A 17,643-nucleotide genomic window follows, 5' to 3' on the forward strand; every position below is an offset into this window, starting at 1 on the left:
TTCTTATATTCCATAATCACAGTGTACCGGTAATTCTGTCTTTGCAACTTTGAATTTTCTTTTCCTGCATGACAACATCACCAAACAGATGCATTGAGGGCTTTAATATAACCATATCATAAAAACCATTAGTACTCCGAAAAATCCTCATTTCTTCTTTAGTTGCATGCTGAGTGCTGTCTGACCTGAGAGGCCCATCATCTGGCACTAATTGTCAATCATTTTATACTTTCTCTCCATGTAGTTTTCTTCATAAAATACAGGAGTGGTTTACCATCACCTTGTCCAGCACAGTACAAAGTGATGTCTTTGCCATTGTCAGTAAACTATTATCCATCTTTAGCAATAGCAATAGAACCTAGATTTATATACTGCTTCACTGTGCTTTACAGCTGTCTCTAAGTGGTTTACAGAGTGAGCATATTTCCCCCAACAATCTGGGTCCTCATTTTACTGACCGCAGAAGGATGGAAGGCTGAGTCATCCTTGAGCCGGTGAGAATTGAACTTCTGGAATGCGCAGTGAGTTAGCCTGCACTACTGCATTCTAACCACTGCACCACCCACCATAGCAACTTTCTATATCACCTCTGCCAATATAGGTGCCTGCTTGCTTTAGCTGGGCAGCTGGAATGACCTTCAAGCCTTATGTGTCCTTGTTGGGAATATTTATTTATTTATTTATTTATTTATTTATTTATTTATTTATTTATTTAATTTAATTTGTATACCGCCCTTCTCCCGAAGGACTCAGGGCGGTGAACAGGGCAATAAATACCAAATACAAAAATTAACAACAGATTAAACCATAGTGCCCAAATACAATAAATAAATTACTTAAAAAGAATAATTAAAACCCCAAACCCATCAGACCAGGCCAGCTTGTTCAAACAAATAAATTTTTAGTATGCCGATGATACCCAGCTTTTCATTTCGACCCCAAACCACCCTAGTGATGCCCTCAACGTGATGTCCCGTTGCCTGGAGGCGGTTCAGGTCTGGATGGGGAGGAACAGACTTCAACTCAACCCCGACAAGACTGAGTGGCTGTGCATACCGGCATCCCGGGATATTCAGAACATTCCATCTCTTTCCATGGGGGGTGAACTATTACCCCCCGTAGATAGGGCTCGCAACTTGGGAGTCCTTCTAGATTCACGGCTCACTTTGGAAGACCATATAGTAGCTGTGACTAGGGGGGCCTTCGCCCAGGTTCGCCTGGTGCGCCAGTTGCAGCCCTATCTAGACCAGGATGCTTTATGTACGGTCACTCACGCGCTCGTGACCTCTCATCTGGACTACTGCAATGCTCTCTACATGGGGCTGCCCTTGAGGACCACTTGGAGGCTCCAACTGGTACAGAATGCAGCCGCGAGAGTTGTGTTGGGAGTCTCCCGATACTCTCATGTCACACCTCTGCTCCGTGAGCTGCATTGGTTACCAGTTGTCTTCCGGGTGAGATTCAAGGTACTGGTAATGGTGTTTAAGGCCCTACATGGCATGGGTCTGGAGTACCTTAGGGAGCACCTGCTGCCGGCATCAACTTCCCTCCGCCCTGTGCGTTCCCACAGAGAGGGCCTCCTCAGGGTGCCACCGATCAGAGAATGTCGATTGGTGGCCCCCAGGGGGAGGTCCTTCTCTGTGGGCGCCCCGGAGCTATGGAATCGGCTGCCGGTTGAGCTCCAGATGGTGCCCGACCTTCGCTTCTTCCGTCGCGATCTGAAGACATTCTTATTTGAACAAGCCGGCCTGGCCTGATGGGGGATGGGTTGGGTTTTATGGTCATTTTTAATATTTGTATTTACTGTTTTTAGTCGGGCATATGTTTAATTTTCTTTTAACTTTTGTATTTTTGTATTTTTTATATTTGCCCTGTTCTTCTCCCTGTCCTTCGGGAGAAGGGCGGTATATAAATAAAATTATTATTATTATTATTATTACTATATGATCTTCTAAAGAAAGCTGTGAGTCTAGGACTCCCAAGTTGCGAGCCCTATCTACGGGGGGTAATAACTCACCCCCCATAATAAGAGATGGAATGATCTGAGTTTCCCGAGATGCCGGCACGCACAGCCACTCAGTCTTGTCAGGGTTGAGCCGAAGCCTGTTCCTCCCCATCCAGACCCGGACCGCCTGCAGGCATATATTGGCATATATTGGCATAACTCCTGGTGTTCTTCACTCACCACTCCAAGGAACAATCTCCCCATCATGATAACACCAACACAGATGGGCTTTCAGTGGGTGGGTGGGTTACAATGAAAATAGAGGATAAATAATTTTTACAAAGGGAATATTATTTTACAACCCATTAATTTTATACAGGAGATATTAAGTTAATATTAATTTAATGTTTGAGCCAGATCTTGGTTTATGGTCAGTGTACATTTTATAACATATAGTGCGCATATAAGTATAAGAGTCTATAAGTTTGTACATATCTGAAAAAAATATCTTCCTGTTTGGATTCAGTGGGAGATAGTGACATTCACTAAAAAAAATAGGGAATCTGAATAGCACATAGAATTTGTGTGCGTTTTTAATCCTTTTTCCTCAGCCTCCTGCATAGTTTTGTTTCTTCATTTGTTAGAATATTGGAAAAAAACAGAAACGTGAAAACTGAGAATTTGCTTTAGATCACCATTAGTAGGGGCAGTATAAATCATAGATTATTTCATATTAAAATCTGAATAAAATGTATCCATCATCAAAAGGTAATTTCATACCACATGATACAATACCTAGGCATAGATTTAAAAATATAAAATATTTCAAAGATTGTCTGTAAGTGTACATCATTCATGTACAATCAAGAGGAAAATCTCTGTGCTGGATTTGCATCAATGGCAGTCTACATCTTTTTATCTTGCATTTATTATTTTTTTATAAATAACTCAAGGTGGCAAACATACATAATAATTCCTTCTCCTATATTCCCCACAGTAACAACCCTGTGTGGTCAGCTGGGCTGAGAAAGTGAGCTGAAGTCAACACATTCAGCTTTCTTGTCTAGGATGGGACTATAAATAGTCATATTAAAGAAACAATTGTTACACATAAATGGATAATGATAAGATACTTAATATAAGTTACCGTAGGTATGGATCCATGTCTGTCTGAAAAGTTTTTTTAATTCAGTGTAGTTTACTTCAGAATAAATATGTTTGGAATTTGAATGACAATATATCACAAGAAAGCTGAATCCATTCAGAACTTGATTTTTCAGCATAAATCAATATCCATATTAGAACTCACAATTCATCATGTTTTCATTATTCATAGTTTTGTTCTGTTCTTATCCACTCATTTCTATAATTCATACAACACTTTTTAGTTGTATTTAATACATCATTCATTTTGCATAAGTGTGATGGAATGTGCACCTGGAAATATGTGTCCATATGTGTGTGTGGAATTTTGGCAACACAGAGCTTTCCCAAAAAAGAGAGAGGGCCAGATTATGAAACTGCACAGTCCCAAAATGGATGGGAGAGAGTGGAAGAGGTTCAGGGTAGCCACGCAGGCTACATTTACTAGCATATAGAGTTATAACATTAGTTTGGTAAGATTTACATCAGGCCCAAGCCTGCAGATGACACAGCAAGATCCAGTTGAGTCCAATCCTTTATTTGTTTACACCTAAGAGAGTTTGCCAAATTAAAGCTATAACTTTCTAACCTACTAGAGCAGGGATGTCAAACTGCCGGCTCGCGGGCTGGATGTGTCATGCCGAAACCGCACCTACCACATTGCCGGCAGTGGAAAGAAAGTCACAACATGTTACGTGACGTTGCGAGTTTGACACCCCTGTACTAGAGATATTCTGATAGATTCTAAAGTGTGGCTACTCTGAACTTCTCCCCCCCCCCCGCCATCTCCCTTCCATCTCCAGATTGCACAGTCTCTTAATCTGGGTCTCTCTGTGGGAAAACACTGTGTTGCCAAAACCCATCCCCCAATACTGCTTCCCCATGTGCATACTCTATTGCATCAAGATTTGCCACTAAATCTAGACAAAGAACGTATTTCTCCATCTTGATTATTTGTATTTATTTGAACAGATTTTTACAGATTTAGTCTGCATATTACACATTCCACATTCAATGGGAAGTTCTTTCAAGCCAAATATCTCTGTCATCTATGTTTGTTTTTATTATATTTCTCTTATCCTACAGGAGTTAGCATTGTGGCATATAGAATGAATTGCTTTCTCTGGGAATTTCAAACATATAATTTATGGTAACCCCATTTTAAGACTTGTCTCCTTCTTACATTTCTTCTACTACATCTCCTCTTTCTATCCCTGAAATCCAACTTCTTTGTTATCTCAGTTCCATTGTCAACAACTTCTTTTGTCGTTCTTTTGCAGCATTTTCATTTCTAATGAATTCTTTTTGACTTGGAAGCGTATAATCCATTTTTAAAGATCCTTGTAGCAATTTAAAGTTACTTCCACAATTAACTTTCATAATAATATTATTATATTTCTTGTATCAAAGTATACTTTTGTATTGCATCAAGATCTCAAACTCAAACTGAATGTTGCCTGACTAATTCATTAGCCTACAACCCCAACACGAAGTCTTTTCTTATCTTAGCACAAAAGTATCCCTGAATCAAACATGAAGGGCATTGTCTCTTCATACATACATTTGTTAAACAAAATAAAGCAAAACAAAACCCTTCTCTGAGCGTCAGAACAACTTGTGAAACCAAGCTGAGAAACAGACCCGTGCCATTCTTACCAGTACCTGGCAATGTCTTTTTTTGTTTTTTTTAATCAACCTGAACACTAATGTTTGACTTTATTACTGATATGCAGTTTTCTTCAGAATAATATCTAGGATGACACAATCTAGCTTGTTTGTTTAATGGTTTTCCCCTCCTTGCCCATTAGAGATATCCTCACATTGGGGCAGCCAAATCTGGCCCTTTTACTCCTCAGCCTATTCCTCTTTCTCTGCTTCAAATAGTGCCAGCTTATCAGGTCACTTTGACTAGGCAATACTCCTGTTGCCTCTCCCTGGGCAGTGACTACCAAAGAGGGCACAAGCAAACAGGAGTTCCTGGAAGGTGATGCTGCTAAGTGTGACGAGTCTCAAGGTGCCACCTGAGTGTCTTGACCACAAAATTCTGCTGTTGCTTGGAGACTTGCTAAGTTGAGCTGCTCCCCTTCTTGGAGCACTTCCTATAGTTTTGCTGTTAGCATCCTGAGAATTTACAAATACTGCTGTCATCTTTAAAGTATGCTTGGAGGACTGCGAGACCTACCTCACTACAAAAACAAATTAAATTGCCTTGTTTATTTCATTACTCTCGGCAATTATAATGTCACTATAACAGCAACAAAATTAAAACAGCATTCAATCCAAATAATAAAAACAAAATTAAAATAGAAAAGAAAAATAAATAAAAACAAGCTGGGCCAGTGATGTTACTGAAAGGGTCGGGGTGGGGGGTGGGGTGGACATTCCCAAAATTGTTGGGGTCAATTAAGCTGACTTTGTAATAATGCCGCTGGGGGGGGGTGCGAAAGCCCTAATAAGCAGGCATATACATAGAATGAAGGCTACTGCTAAGCTTGTAAGCCACCCTGAGTCTTCGGAGAAGGGCGGGATATAAATGGAATTTTAAAAAAAAATGACCAGGGAGGAGCCTATCTAACCTCAGTGGAGCACCCATTCCATAGCACTGGTCCTGCTAAGGATAGACCAGGCTTTCTAGCTGGTTCACATCATTGGAAATGCAGGACAATAAGAAGCCCCTCTATATATAATCTAACACAGGGGTCTTCAGAGTTGGCCTTTTTATGACTTGTGGACTTCAACTCCCAGAATTCCTTAGCCAGCATGCCTGGCTGAGGAATTCTGGGAGTTGAAGTCCACAAGTCATAAAAAGGCCAACTTTGAAGACCCCTGATCTAACAGGTCAAGTTAATTCTCATCAGAGAAGATGGTCCTATAGATACTCAGGTGTCAAGTCACAAAGATCTTTTTAGACTAACACCAGCAGTTTAAAAATAATATTTTTAAATTTATTTTATTTATTTTTATAAGTAACCCAAAGGCGGTGAACATACATAATACTCCTTTTCCTATTTCCCCCACTACAACAATCCTGTGAGTTGGGTTGGCTGAGAGAGAATGACTGGCCCAAAGTTGCTCAGCCAATTTTTAACACCTAAGGAGGGACTAGAATACACAGTCTCCTGGTTTCTAGCCTAACCACTAGACTAGACCAAATAGCTGGCAAATGTTCTGGCAGCATCAGGAACCAGCGAAGACGTGGGCCACCACATTTGGATCTTACTGGAATTTCTGGCAAGTCTCTAAAGGCGGCCACAAGTAAAGTACATTGCAGGAGTCTGTGAGGGTGGTTGTGAGAGCAGGAGGGATTTTTCATTGGATTCACCTGGACCAGATAAAGATGCAATTGGTGCATCAGTCAAAACCAGGCAAAAGCTCCCCTAGCCATGGCCTTCATGATTCCAAAGAGGCCATGAGTTGAGAAGAGCCTTCAAATCACAGTATTGCTCCTGGAAAGTCTTTGCATCCATCTGCAATTGGCTTATCTTGAAGAAGTTAAGCAGGGTAGGTGCTGGTTAGTACTTGAATGGAAGACTACTAAGAAAGCATAGAGAACAGTAAACCAACTTCTGTAACTTATCAAGAAACTTTCGATAAGCGGACTTCAGTTCAGATGTGTTCAGTGATGCTCATCTTACTCTCATCTAGTCCAGTCTTAGTTGAATCGTTTTCATCTGTTCAAGAAATTGAATCTGGAATGTTGCTAGGGTGGAAGAGAAATTCTCTGCCCCCATTTTCTCTTTTAGTCTACCTGACACACACCCCACCCCCACGGCACGTGGATGCGTTTTAAAAGTCAGATAACTTTTCCCAAGAGGTTTACTTCACACGTATCCCCTGGTTTTCATTCTGTGCCTTCACGTCTCCCGGCAATGATGCTATAAATATCTATCTCTATCTCTATCTCTATCTCTATCTATCTATCATCTATCTATCTATCTATCTATCAATCTATCTATCTATCTATCTATCTATCTATCTATCTATCTATCTATCTATCTATCTATCTATCTATCTATCTATCTATCTATCTATCTATCTATCTATCTATCTATCTATCTATCTATCTATCTATCTATCTATCTATCTATCTATCTATGGATCTTTGGTTATTCGGGTTTTTCCCCGCGTAGAACTAAAGGTGTAGGCGCAACGTTTGGACGGAATCCCATCCGTCATCATCAGGCTGGTGGCTTTAGCTTCCTTCTTCTGGAAGCTAAAGCCACCAGCCTGATGATGACGATGGGATTCCGTGGAAACGTTGCGCCTACACCTTTAGTTCTACGCGGGGAAAAACCCGAATAACCAAAGATCCACATACAAACACCCGCGAAAACCTCAGAAAACAAATATATGTGTGTGTGTGTGTGTGTGTGTGTGTGTGTGTGAGAGAGAGAGAGAGAGAGAGAGAGAGAGAGAGAGAGAGAGAGAGAGAGAGAGAGAGAGACGGACGGAGGGAGGGAGAGAGAGAGAGATCTACTGAAACATCTTCCAGTTCTTCAGGGTCGACTTTAAGAGCGCCCAAATTTTAGACTCTTTTTCTGCATCCTCACTTCTCTAGGCAAGACCGAGCAGTTGCTCTTTTATTCCCCACTGCCCGCCGTGCGCGCAAAGCACCCCCTCCCACGTTACTTCGCGCTAAGCCTCCCTCTTTGGAAGACTTCGCCGATTGTTCATTGTCTTGTGACTCCTCAGCCCCCATGGAAGAAGCTGAGAGCAAAAGTAGCGGCGGCGAAGGCGACAGGGGCGTGTCCCTCCGCGGTCCCCCTCCCGGGTGACAGCCAGGGCTTCGCCGCCTCCTCTTTTTCCTCCGAGGCGCGGTGTCTGCCTCCCCTCACACTGCTTTGCGCTCGCCGGGAGCGCCGAACCAGAGAGGGAAAGCGCGCGCGGGAAGCGAGAGAGCGCGAGGTTGGCCGCTATGGGGCGGGCGCTTTGGATTCCCCTCTTGCTCCTCACCGTCGCCCTGAGCCGCTGCGGTTCTTTACTTGGGCAGCCCCGACGGCCGCAGAGGCGCCCGCAGCAGCAACAAGCAGCGCCGCAACAACGAGGTACAGTAAGATTTGGCGGCACAGAAATCGTTTCGTAAAAGAATAGTGCATCTTTCAGGGGCTTCTGGCAAAAAAAAAAACGAAAAAAGAAAAAAGAAAAAAAACCCCGTAAACAACACACTTCTGCTGCGACTCCCTCTACCCAACTTTGCTTCTCCCTTCTGCTCTTCTTCCCCTGTTGGGCTTTGGATCTTTCTTTCCTGTCAAGACAAGTGGTGACATCTCTCTTCCCCCAAGAAGCATCAGAGTAAGGTCCAAACAGGGACCGAGTTTTTTTTTTCCCTTTGAGAAAGCTGGGCTTCCAGCTTGCATCTGAGAAGAGTGATGTCAGTTGTCTCAGGTTTGGTTCTGCTTTTTCAGGGAGAATGATGATTTCTGAAAGAAATCTCATCTTGGGCCTATCAGAGAACAAAATACAATTTTCAAAGAAATAGCAAATAGAACTCCCTCCCCACATTAATTATTGCAAGCTGCTTTGAGATACCAACCTAGATCTTTTCAGAAGGATTTTTAATTCCAATGCCTGCAATAATAATATTAATAATAATAGTATGAGAACTCAAATTATGGAAAGAGTTTGCTATAGAAATATGTTTAGACTTTGTCCAGTCTCTCTCTATATATATAGTGTATATAGATGATATAGATAGGTATAGATATAGATATAGATAGAGAGAGATCTTTCCAAAGGGCTCAAATTTCAGTCAAGTTCAGGCTAATTTTATGATGATAATTCCAATATGTGACAGTCAATAAAAGTGAAGAAAAACAAATCTTCATCCGTTATTGCCTCTATAATAATATAATTGAATTGTATCATTTGATTTTATTGTGGATGTGGCAATATGATCAACAGGAAAGGAGAAAACCATTTAAGATGTGAACAAAAACAGTTCTAGAACGATGTAAGATACGTGCAGCTCGATGTTAAGTTTCATTGCACAAAAGTGATTGTGGTAAGGCTTCTTGGGATGGAGAAACTTAATTAAAATAGCTTGAATAATAAAGACCTGTGAATTTTTGTAGTAATCTCAAAGTAATCAAAAACTTCCAGTATCTAGGGATTTTCTGCCCATCTCATATTTTTGGTGAGAGGATTAAATGGTTGTGATGTATTATCCCTTTCCAAACCCTCAAGCAATTGGTTTTCTAATACTAATTTTAACCCATAGAAGATTATTTGATTATAGCTGAAGCTTTTTTACAAATGTACTTGGGGATAAGTACAATTGAAATCAGTGGAAATTAATTGGAACTAAAGTTGCAAAGGATTTGGGCTGCATATATCTTAATATAATTTAAACTAATATAGAATATGGGGGGAAAGCATCCTTCAGACATAGGGGCTACATTTGGAAATTGAATAACTGAAAAACAGGAACAGTAAGTCACATTTTAAAATAGCACATTAAAAATCATTGGAATATATATTCAGTACTGCTGACATTTAAGCTTCAGACAAGGAGTAATTTTCAGCTATAGAAATACTTAGACATTTTTGTCACATCTCATAGTGCTGATGTTGTTATTTATAGATCATTGTACATGGCAAGGAGAGGTCCTGGCCCCAATGAGTTTACAGTCTCAATTTCAACAGTGTGGGGGGGGGGATGAAGAACCAGAAAGTAGACGATTGTGAGCCAATATAGGTTGGTTGAATTTTAACTACATTTTAGTTTAGCTATATTAAGAACTATGTAAAGTAATAGGAATCATGGAAAACGTAGAGCTGTATGATTAGAAGAAAGCAAGCAAGAAGGAATCATGTATATCAGTTGTATCTATTTAGGGTGGGTAGCCTGACTTTAAATAGAATCCAGATATTGCTGATGTATTTCAGAGCCACAGATCCATGTTTGTCAGTGACCATCGCAACCCAACTGCCAAATCTGTAATATATAAAAAACTTGAGTCTGAGATGCTAACTGAACACTGACATAGTATTAGCTATCTGTTCTTCCTTCTTTTCTTATTCTGAAATTATTTTCTGTTCCCCTACCTACTGTATGTCACATGGTTATTTATTATTATGTAGCGTATAATGAGAACAAGATAGAAGAGAAGTAAACATATATACATACAGTCCATGTAATTATAAGTAAAATGTCTATGGGGTTAGAAGTGGAAGTGGCCTCCCCATTGGATGTAGCCTTGGTGGAGCAGTGGGCTAATGCCTCCCTAAGTAACACCAGCTGCCTGCAATTAGTGCAGGTTCGCATCCCACCAGGCTCAAGGTTGACTCAGCCTTCCATCCTTCCCAGGTAGGTAAAATGAGGACCCAGATTGTTGGGGGCAATTAAGCTGACTTTGTAATAATGCCGCTTGGGGGGGGGCGAAAGCCCTAATAAGCAGGCATATACATAGAATGAAGGCTATTGCTAAGCACATTGATTTGTGCTTCTCCTGAGTCTTCGGAGAAGGGCAGGATATAAATGGGATTAAAAAAATAGCTATGTTATCTATTATACAGTATTACATTTCAACATTTTACATATAAGTCACATGAATAGTAATGAAAATAAGCGATCGTGGGAGATCATTAGTACCGATCAAGTATTGATTTTTGCTTATTGCATTTAATCTACTTTTTTCTCTCAAGAGTTTTAGGAAACAGAGCTAATAACAGAAATCATCTCTTCTACTTTCATACAATGACCCCTATATTATAGATTTGGCTGGGAGACAGTACCAAGGTCCCTGATAAACTAGCCCAGCTTTAGGCCCATCTAGGTGACTTTGACCCACTCACTGTCCCACTGGCAGCCATAGAAAGAATGACAAAGCACTTCTGATTAAAGTTGTCAAGAAAAGTTGCCTAGGCATTTGTCAGGAGTCAAGACTAACTTGAAGCCTCTCCTCCCCAAAGAAACAAAATTAAAAAGAGGTAATTGCAAGAAGGCCAATTTTTAAGGAATCTCATGGATTCTGAGTAGGACAGAGGGAGACATAAACACTCCTTCTATCATTTAGTGAGTCTAAATAATAAACGGATAGTATTTTCTATTGTTTCCTGATAGACTTGTATCTTTTTCCACTCCTTGAGTCTTGGCATCAGAATGCATCCTGCTTCTGTTCTAGGATGAACTTCTGTGAAGATTCCATGAATAGATAGTTAAACACTTGAAAGAAACAAAGGTTCTATCTCACCTTCCGATTAAGTAGTAGTCTGAAACCTTTTAAAGATGTGCAAAAGAAGCTTTTCTGAAGACCTGTTCTCATAAAGTCTCAACATTTCTTCTAATTATTCATTATTCTCTTACTCTTAGAAAAAGTAAAGATACATATTTTTAAATTTGTGCTTGGGTCTGTTTTTTATTTTCTATTTCTGCAGAAAACTAATAGTAAAAAATAAACACAGAATGCAAGTGTAATATAGCCCTTTCCTGAGGCTTAATCCACCAATTCTTAAGCAAGTGCACTAAGTTATGTTAAATGACAACGTCCAGACTTCTTAGCTACTATGCTAGTTTCTAATTCTATATTTATGGCTGTAAAACTTCTGAGCTCAGTAGGCTGGGGAAAGCTTCTGAAATTCTAATCATGCGCTCAAAACCTAGTGTAATAGTTACTCTGCTTTTTCTCAGTGGGGAGACATTAATCCACAGCAAAGAATATGTTACATAATAAACCCATCATAGTGTGAAATGACACTTTAAGATGTTTAGGTGCCATCTTTTAGGCATTTTTGGTCATTATATCGTTAAGACTTTTACAGGATTTCTGGATGGTCATTAAAATACAGAATTCCAGCACATCTTGCATCTCAGACAATACACTAATCTGTAATTCAACTTTTAAAGTTGTTTAGAGACATCTGTGGTCAAAAAATCTGGAATTAATTTAGTATTTAGGTCATCGCTTCATATGTTATTTATTCTTTTGTTGACTGAAATATTCTCCCCTGCCCACACTTAGAGAATTTTTAGATTATATCAGGTTGGCTTAAGAAAAATGATATTGTGGAGTACTGCATTTTTTTATTTTTTTGGAGTATGTTTGTGTGTGTTTTCTGTATCAGTTTTCTGCAGAAGCAAAACTGACACATACCCCAAAGATATAGAACAAAACATACTGCACATTTTGTTGCCTCCTTCAGACTATTGGAATGAAGGTTGTGGGAGTAGAGAAAATACATAATGTAGTTCACTGGCTTAAAACAATTGATATTTCACATTAAGTTATGGCATGCTTCCTAAATTGAACATAAATTGAAATAGTGCCTCTTGCAGCTTTTGAAGCAGAGTATTCAGTTCAAATAGTCAGAGTTTGATAATAATGTATGTTTTAGTGTTTTGGATTCAAACTTCATTTGTGACATCCTGATCTATAAAGTTAAATATATGGCAGGTTATTTTTGCAAATTTTTAAAAAGTACTTAGTGTCCAACTGTGAGCCACCTGCTCAAAATTAGAATTGTAATATAAGCCATGTAAGTGCCTAAATACAAAATTTATATTCAAATAATTATGTTTGAAATCTTTGGTCTTAATATTGCTAAGTAGTAACTTATTAAATAGTGATGGTAGAATTATTCTGATTTTTTAACAGAGGTTTTAATCTTGCACTGTGTATTTTGTTTATATTGTGTTGTATAATTAATATGTGCTACTTTGAGTAAATATTTGAGTAATATGTTCAGGACACTCACTGAACACAATATGACCTCTGCCCATGATGATGATGATGATGATGATGATGATGATGATGATGATGATGATGGAAGGGACTTTGGAGGTCATCTAGTCCAACCCCCTGCTATAGGCAGGAAACCCTACACCATTTCAGACAAATGGCTGTCCAGTCTCTTCTTAAAGACTTCCAGTGTTGGACCATTCACAGCTTCTGGAGGCAGGTTGTTCTACTGATTAATTGTTTTAACTGTCAGGAAATTTCTCCTTAGTTCTAGGCTGCTTCTTTCTCTGGTTAGTTTCCATCTGTTGCTTCTGGTCCTGCTTTCAGGTGCTTTGGAGAATAGCTTGACTCCCTCTTCTTTGTGGCAACCCCTGAGATATTGGAACACTGCTATCATGTTACCCCTGGTCCTTCTCTTCATTAAACTAGACATACCCAATTCCAGCAGCCGTTCCTTATATGTTTTAGCCTCCAGTCCCCTAATCATCTTTGTTGCTCTTCTCTGTACTCTTTCTAGACTCTCAACATCTTTTTTACGTCATGGTGACCAGAATTGTTTTGTGAACACAGTTTTCATTCTCAAAAAATGATAGTGATTTCTAGTAGGAAAATCTTGCTTCATGCAAGATGGGTAATATATTTGTTGGAATTATCTCTTTCAGCTCATCTAGTCATGTTCTTTTTGGCTTTAAAGTAAAACTGCAAAGTGTGAATTTTACCTTAGTGGCTAATAGCATAGGTATTAAGGTGGCCTGCTTATGCTTCCCTATTACATAATAAATACAGGTTAGTGCAAGGCGGGTAGTTTGCAAATGGAGGCCTGGATGCTGCATTGGCATTCTCCACATAATCTGAAATTCTGTCATTAAAATTTGATGCAAGCAGCCAATTTGAGTTGTGTTTTTCTCTCTCTTGATTGAAAATAAGAGTAGGAATTGAAGTTGCAGGCCACTCTGAGACAAAGTGCTTCTGTTTCTAATCTTTGAACCTACTGTAACAAAAAAAGAATTTAAATTGCCTAATTTGGCTCTTTTGGTGATTGGGAAGTGTTTGTGGGTTTGGAATTTCTGCATTGGCAATGAAATCTCAAGACTTATTTTGAGGAACTTCAGTCTGTCTCCCTAGTTCTGAAGTGGCCTCAGAACCATGGTGGCCTGACAACCCTGGTGTGACAGTGGTCACATTCCAGAACTGGTGTTCCTCTCTGAACACTATAGTGGCTATGTGAGCTGACTGTCAAGCCCTGTAGGCTTGCCATTTCAGGGAAGGGAAAGGTTGTGTCAGAGTCCTTACCAGCCCTGGTTCCATCAATGATAAATGATGGTCAACAAGGTAGCTGGCTAGACAGGAACGTTCTGACCAGTGTTTATTGATTGCAATTAACATCAAATAACAACAATTAACAGGAAATAAAGTCAGCACTGCTTGAGTGACTTGCTCCCAGTGCCTTATATACAGGCAATCCCCTTAGCTCCACCCCCCATCCAACCAGCCATCACCCGGCATCCATCCGTAAAACTGGCATAGCTGGCCTCCGCCTCCCCCCTCCAGCGTTGTCCCCAGCAGTCCAGCATGCAGCCAGGAGCCTCAGCTGTTGGGCGGCTGGAGAGAGAGCAGTCAGCATGCAGCCAGGAGCCTGAGCTGCTTGGAGGTCAGGCAGAGGGATTCCTCAGGCAAAGGGGAATTCCCCTCCCTTTCCCTTCCCTGAAATGGCAAGCCCACAGGACTTGACAGGCGGCCCCTCTACCAGGGCTCCACCTGGAAAATAAGGAGACACATATGATTAATCACCCGCTGTGGCGGATAGTTAAGCTAACCCCCCCTCCCGGCTTCCTGGGATGCTGTCGGTGGAACCTCCTCACCAGTCGAGGAGCCTGAACATCTAATACCCCCACCCATGAGGACTCTGTGATAGGGTATCCCTTCCACCGCACCAGGTACTGCAACTGGCCTTGCCGGAGCTGGAAGTCCAGTATCTCCTGCACCTCATAATGGTCCCCCATAATGGGCCCTGGGGCTTTTTTTGCAGGCCTCAAGGGGGTCCCCTCTACTGATTTCAGCAGGCTGGAATGGAAGACCGGATGTATCTTCCCCAGGAACTGGGGTAGCTGTAGCTGAACGGCTACTGGTTTGATGATCTTTGTGATCCGGAATGGCCCTAGGTATTTTGGTAGCAGCTTTTTGCATGTCACCCTCAAGTGGAGGTACTTGGTTGATAAATATACCATGTCCCCCACCCGAAAAGGTTTTTGGGCCATCCTTTTCTTGTCTACCTTTGCAGCTCTGCTCATACTAAGGCCCTCTTTATGTCCTCCCAAACCCCCTAATGTGGGCTGGGGTTGACAGGGGAAGGGGTCCCACTGTGAACACTCGGGGATCGGGACAAAGTCCAGACCATGTACCACCTGGAACGGGGTAAAACCAGTACTGCTATGCACTGCATTGTTGTATGCCACTTCTGCGAATGGTAAAATGTCAGCCCAGTCATTCTGCTGATAGGAGACGTAGCACCATAGATATCGCTCCACCATCACATTGGCCTGTTCTGCTGCCCCATTGGTACTAGGGTGGTATGCCGAGCTGAGTCCCTGAGATGATCCAATGGAACGGATGAACTCACGCAAGAAGCAGGCTGTAAATTGCACCCCCCGATCTGAGATTATTCGCCAGGGCACCCCGTGCAGGCGGTATACCTGCAGATTGAACATTTTAACAAGTTTCCGTGCAGACGGTGACCCCTTACATGGTACAAAATGGGCCTGCTTGGAGAAAAGGTCAACTACCATCCAGATCACCATGTAACCACAGCTCTTCAGCAGTTCCACGACAAAGTCCATTGCTATCTCCTCCCATGGTTGGGTTGGATCCGTCACTTTCTGCAGCAGCCTTGGTGGCCTCCCGGTACGAGGCTTTGCAGTGGCACACACAGGGCAGTCCCGTAGGCTTCAATATCCGTCTTCATCTGGGGCCACCAGAATTGGCATCTCGCTAGGTGCAGGGTCTTGAGGAATCCAAAGTGTCCTGCCTGCTTTACATCATGGCATTTTTGCAATGCCCTTATCCTCACCACCTGTGGGACATATAACTTATCACCCTTCCATGCCAGTGCATCCCTTTTTGTTAGCAGGGCTTGGTGGTCCCGCAGCCAGGGGCCATGTACCCCTTTCCGGCTCCTGGCTGCATGCTGGACTGCTGGAGACAATCCTGGAGGAGAGAGGTGGAGGCCAGCTATGCTGGTTTTAGGGATGGACGCCGGATGCTGGCTGGTTGGATGGGGGGTGGAGCTAAGGGGATTACCTGTATATAAGGCACTGGGAGCAAGTCACTCCCAGTGCTGACTTTATTTCCTGTTAATTGCTGTTATTTGCTGTTAATTGCCATCAATAAACACTGGTCAGAACGTTCCTGCCTAGCCAGCTACCTTGTTGACCATCATTTATCATTGGTGGAACCAGGGCTGGTAAGGACTCTGACACTGACATTGGGGGAACTTTTGGTGTCTGTCTTATCATGGTCAGATAACACTCTGATTTGTGATATTTAACCAGTTGGCCTACTTCTTATTTTCTGGATTATTTTTTTTTTAAATAGATACACTGTATATCAAAGTGACAACGTGTTTAGAACAATTCAGTGTTTTAGTGACAATAATAACACTGAAATTTGTTCACAATTCCATTCTGAAATTTAAGGTAATATTTTTTGTGCCACAGATCAAAGAAGATTGGTTAAATACATGTGGAAGCAATTGTCTCCAGAACAGTAAGTTCTGGAACTAGTTTGATGCAGACAGATTTTATTTATTGGGTTTTAAAACAACACCACATGAATGAAATGGCAATTACATTTGAAAACACTATGGTCAACAACAGTAATTATCAATGAGTTGCAAAAGGGTAGTATGTCTTTAATGTCCACTGAATCGACTTTTTTAATCAAGAGAGAATGGTTTAAATAAGGTGATTTCTTTCATGATTTAAACACTTTCTTTCACCTAAAAATTGTAAGGCTTTATCAAGCAATATGCTTATACAGAATCTGGCATAATGGATAGGACATCCATCCGGTTCCTCACAAATACAACAAATATATATATAATGAGCAGTTTTCTGCTGATATCCAAAGGTGGTTTTTCCTCCTTTATGTACGGAAACAGCAACAACTAACAAAATGGTGAAGCTAAAGGCAATGGGCCACTTAGGGTGATACTATTAGACTGCCAGCTTGCAATAGAACTGGATATAGAGGCAGTACTTTAGCTGGAGATGTTTAAAATGTGTTTCTAATTCATGATAATGTTTCACAATATTTCATTGGATGATTATTGCAATAGCCGCTATAGGCATTATAATGACATTAGTCTCTGACTCAAAAGCTGATTCTGGCAGTAAGTGTAGCATTTATGAAATGTGTGTATGTGTAAGGAGTCCTCCATAAATGGCTAAGTGTTTCCATCAATATAATCAACAATCCCCATATATTTCAGGACAGTGCTTGAATATATAGAGAAAACCAAAACCACAATTTAAGGCCTAAAAATAATGTTGTTTTCTTCTCAACTGAGATGCTATTATTGTTAATAATTTAATAGAGTAGACAGTACAGATAGTCCTTGACTTATGACAGCAATTTGGACTGGAATTTCTGGTGCTAAGCGATGAGGTCATAAATGCATCACCTATCAACAGCAATCCTGCAGTTGCATCATTACCATCTATAACCAAATCCCACTGTCATTAGTGGGGCAACATCCTTGGTTTCCCACAACTAAAGGGGAAACTAGCAGGAAATTTGAAGTCTCAGATGGCTTGAAAGCAAGCTGGCAGGTAGGTGGGTAAGTGGCTGCTGTAGGGTGTGAGGGAATGGGTAAAGGTATGA

General features: G+C 41.0%; 1 protein-coding gene across 1 annotated transcript in view; it reads left to right on the top strand.

The window, feature by feature from the left end:
- Positions 1–7,714: 7,714 nt before the first annotated feature.
- LAMA2 (laminin subunit alpha 2) overlaps positions 7,715–17,643 on the top strand; it is a 455,074-nt gene continuing 445,145 nt past the window's right edge. The window contains exon 1 of the mRNA XM_081312969.1: positions 7,715–8,133. Coding sequence (XP_081169095.1) covers positions 8,004–8,133 — 130 coding nt within the window. The 5' untranslated portion in view covers positions 7,715–8,003. The remainder of the gene's footprint in view (positions 8,134–17,643) is intronic.

Source organism: Vipera berus (genome assembly GCF_964194415.1).
Source record: "Vipera berus genome assembly, chromosome: 1".
Lineage (NCBI taxonomy): Eukaryota > Metazoa > Chordata > Lepidosauria > Squamata > Viperidae > Vipera > Vipera berus.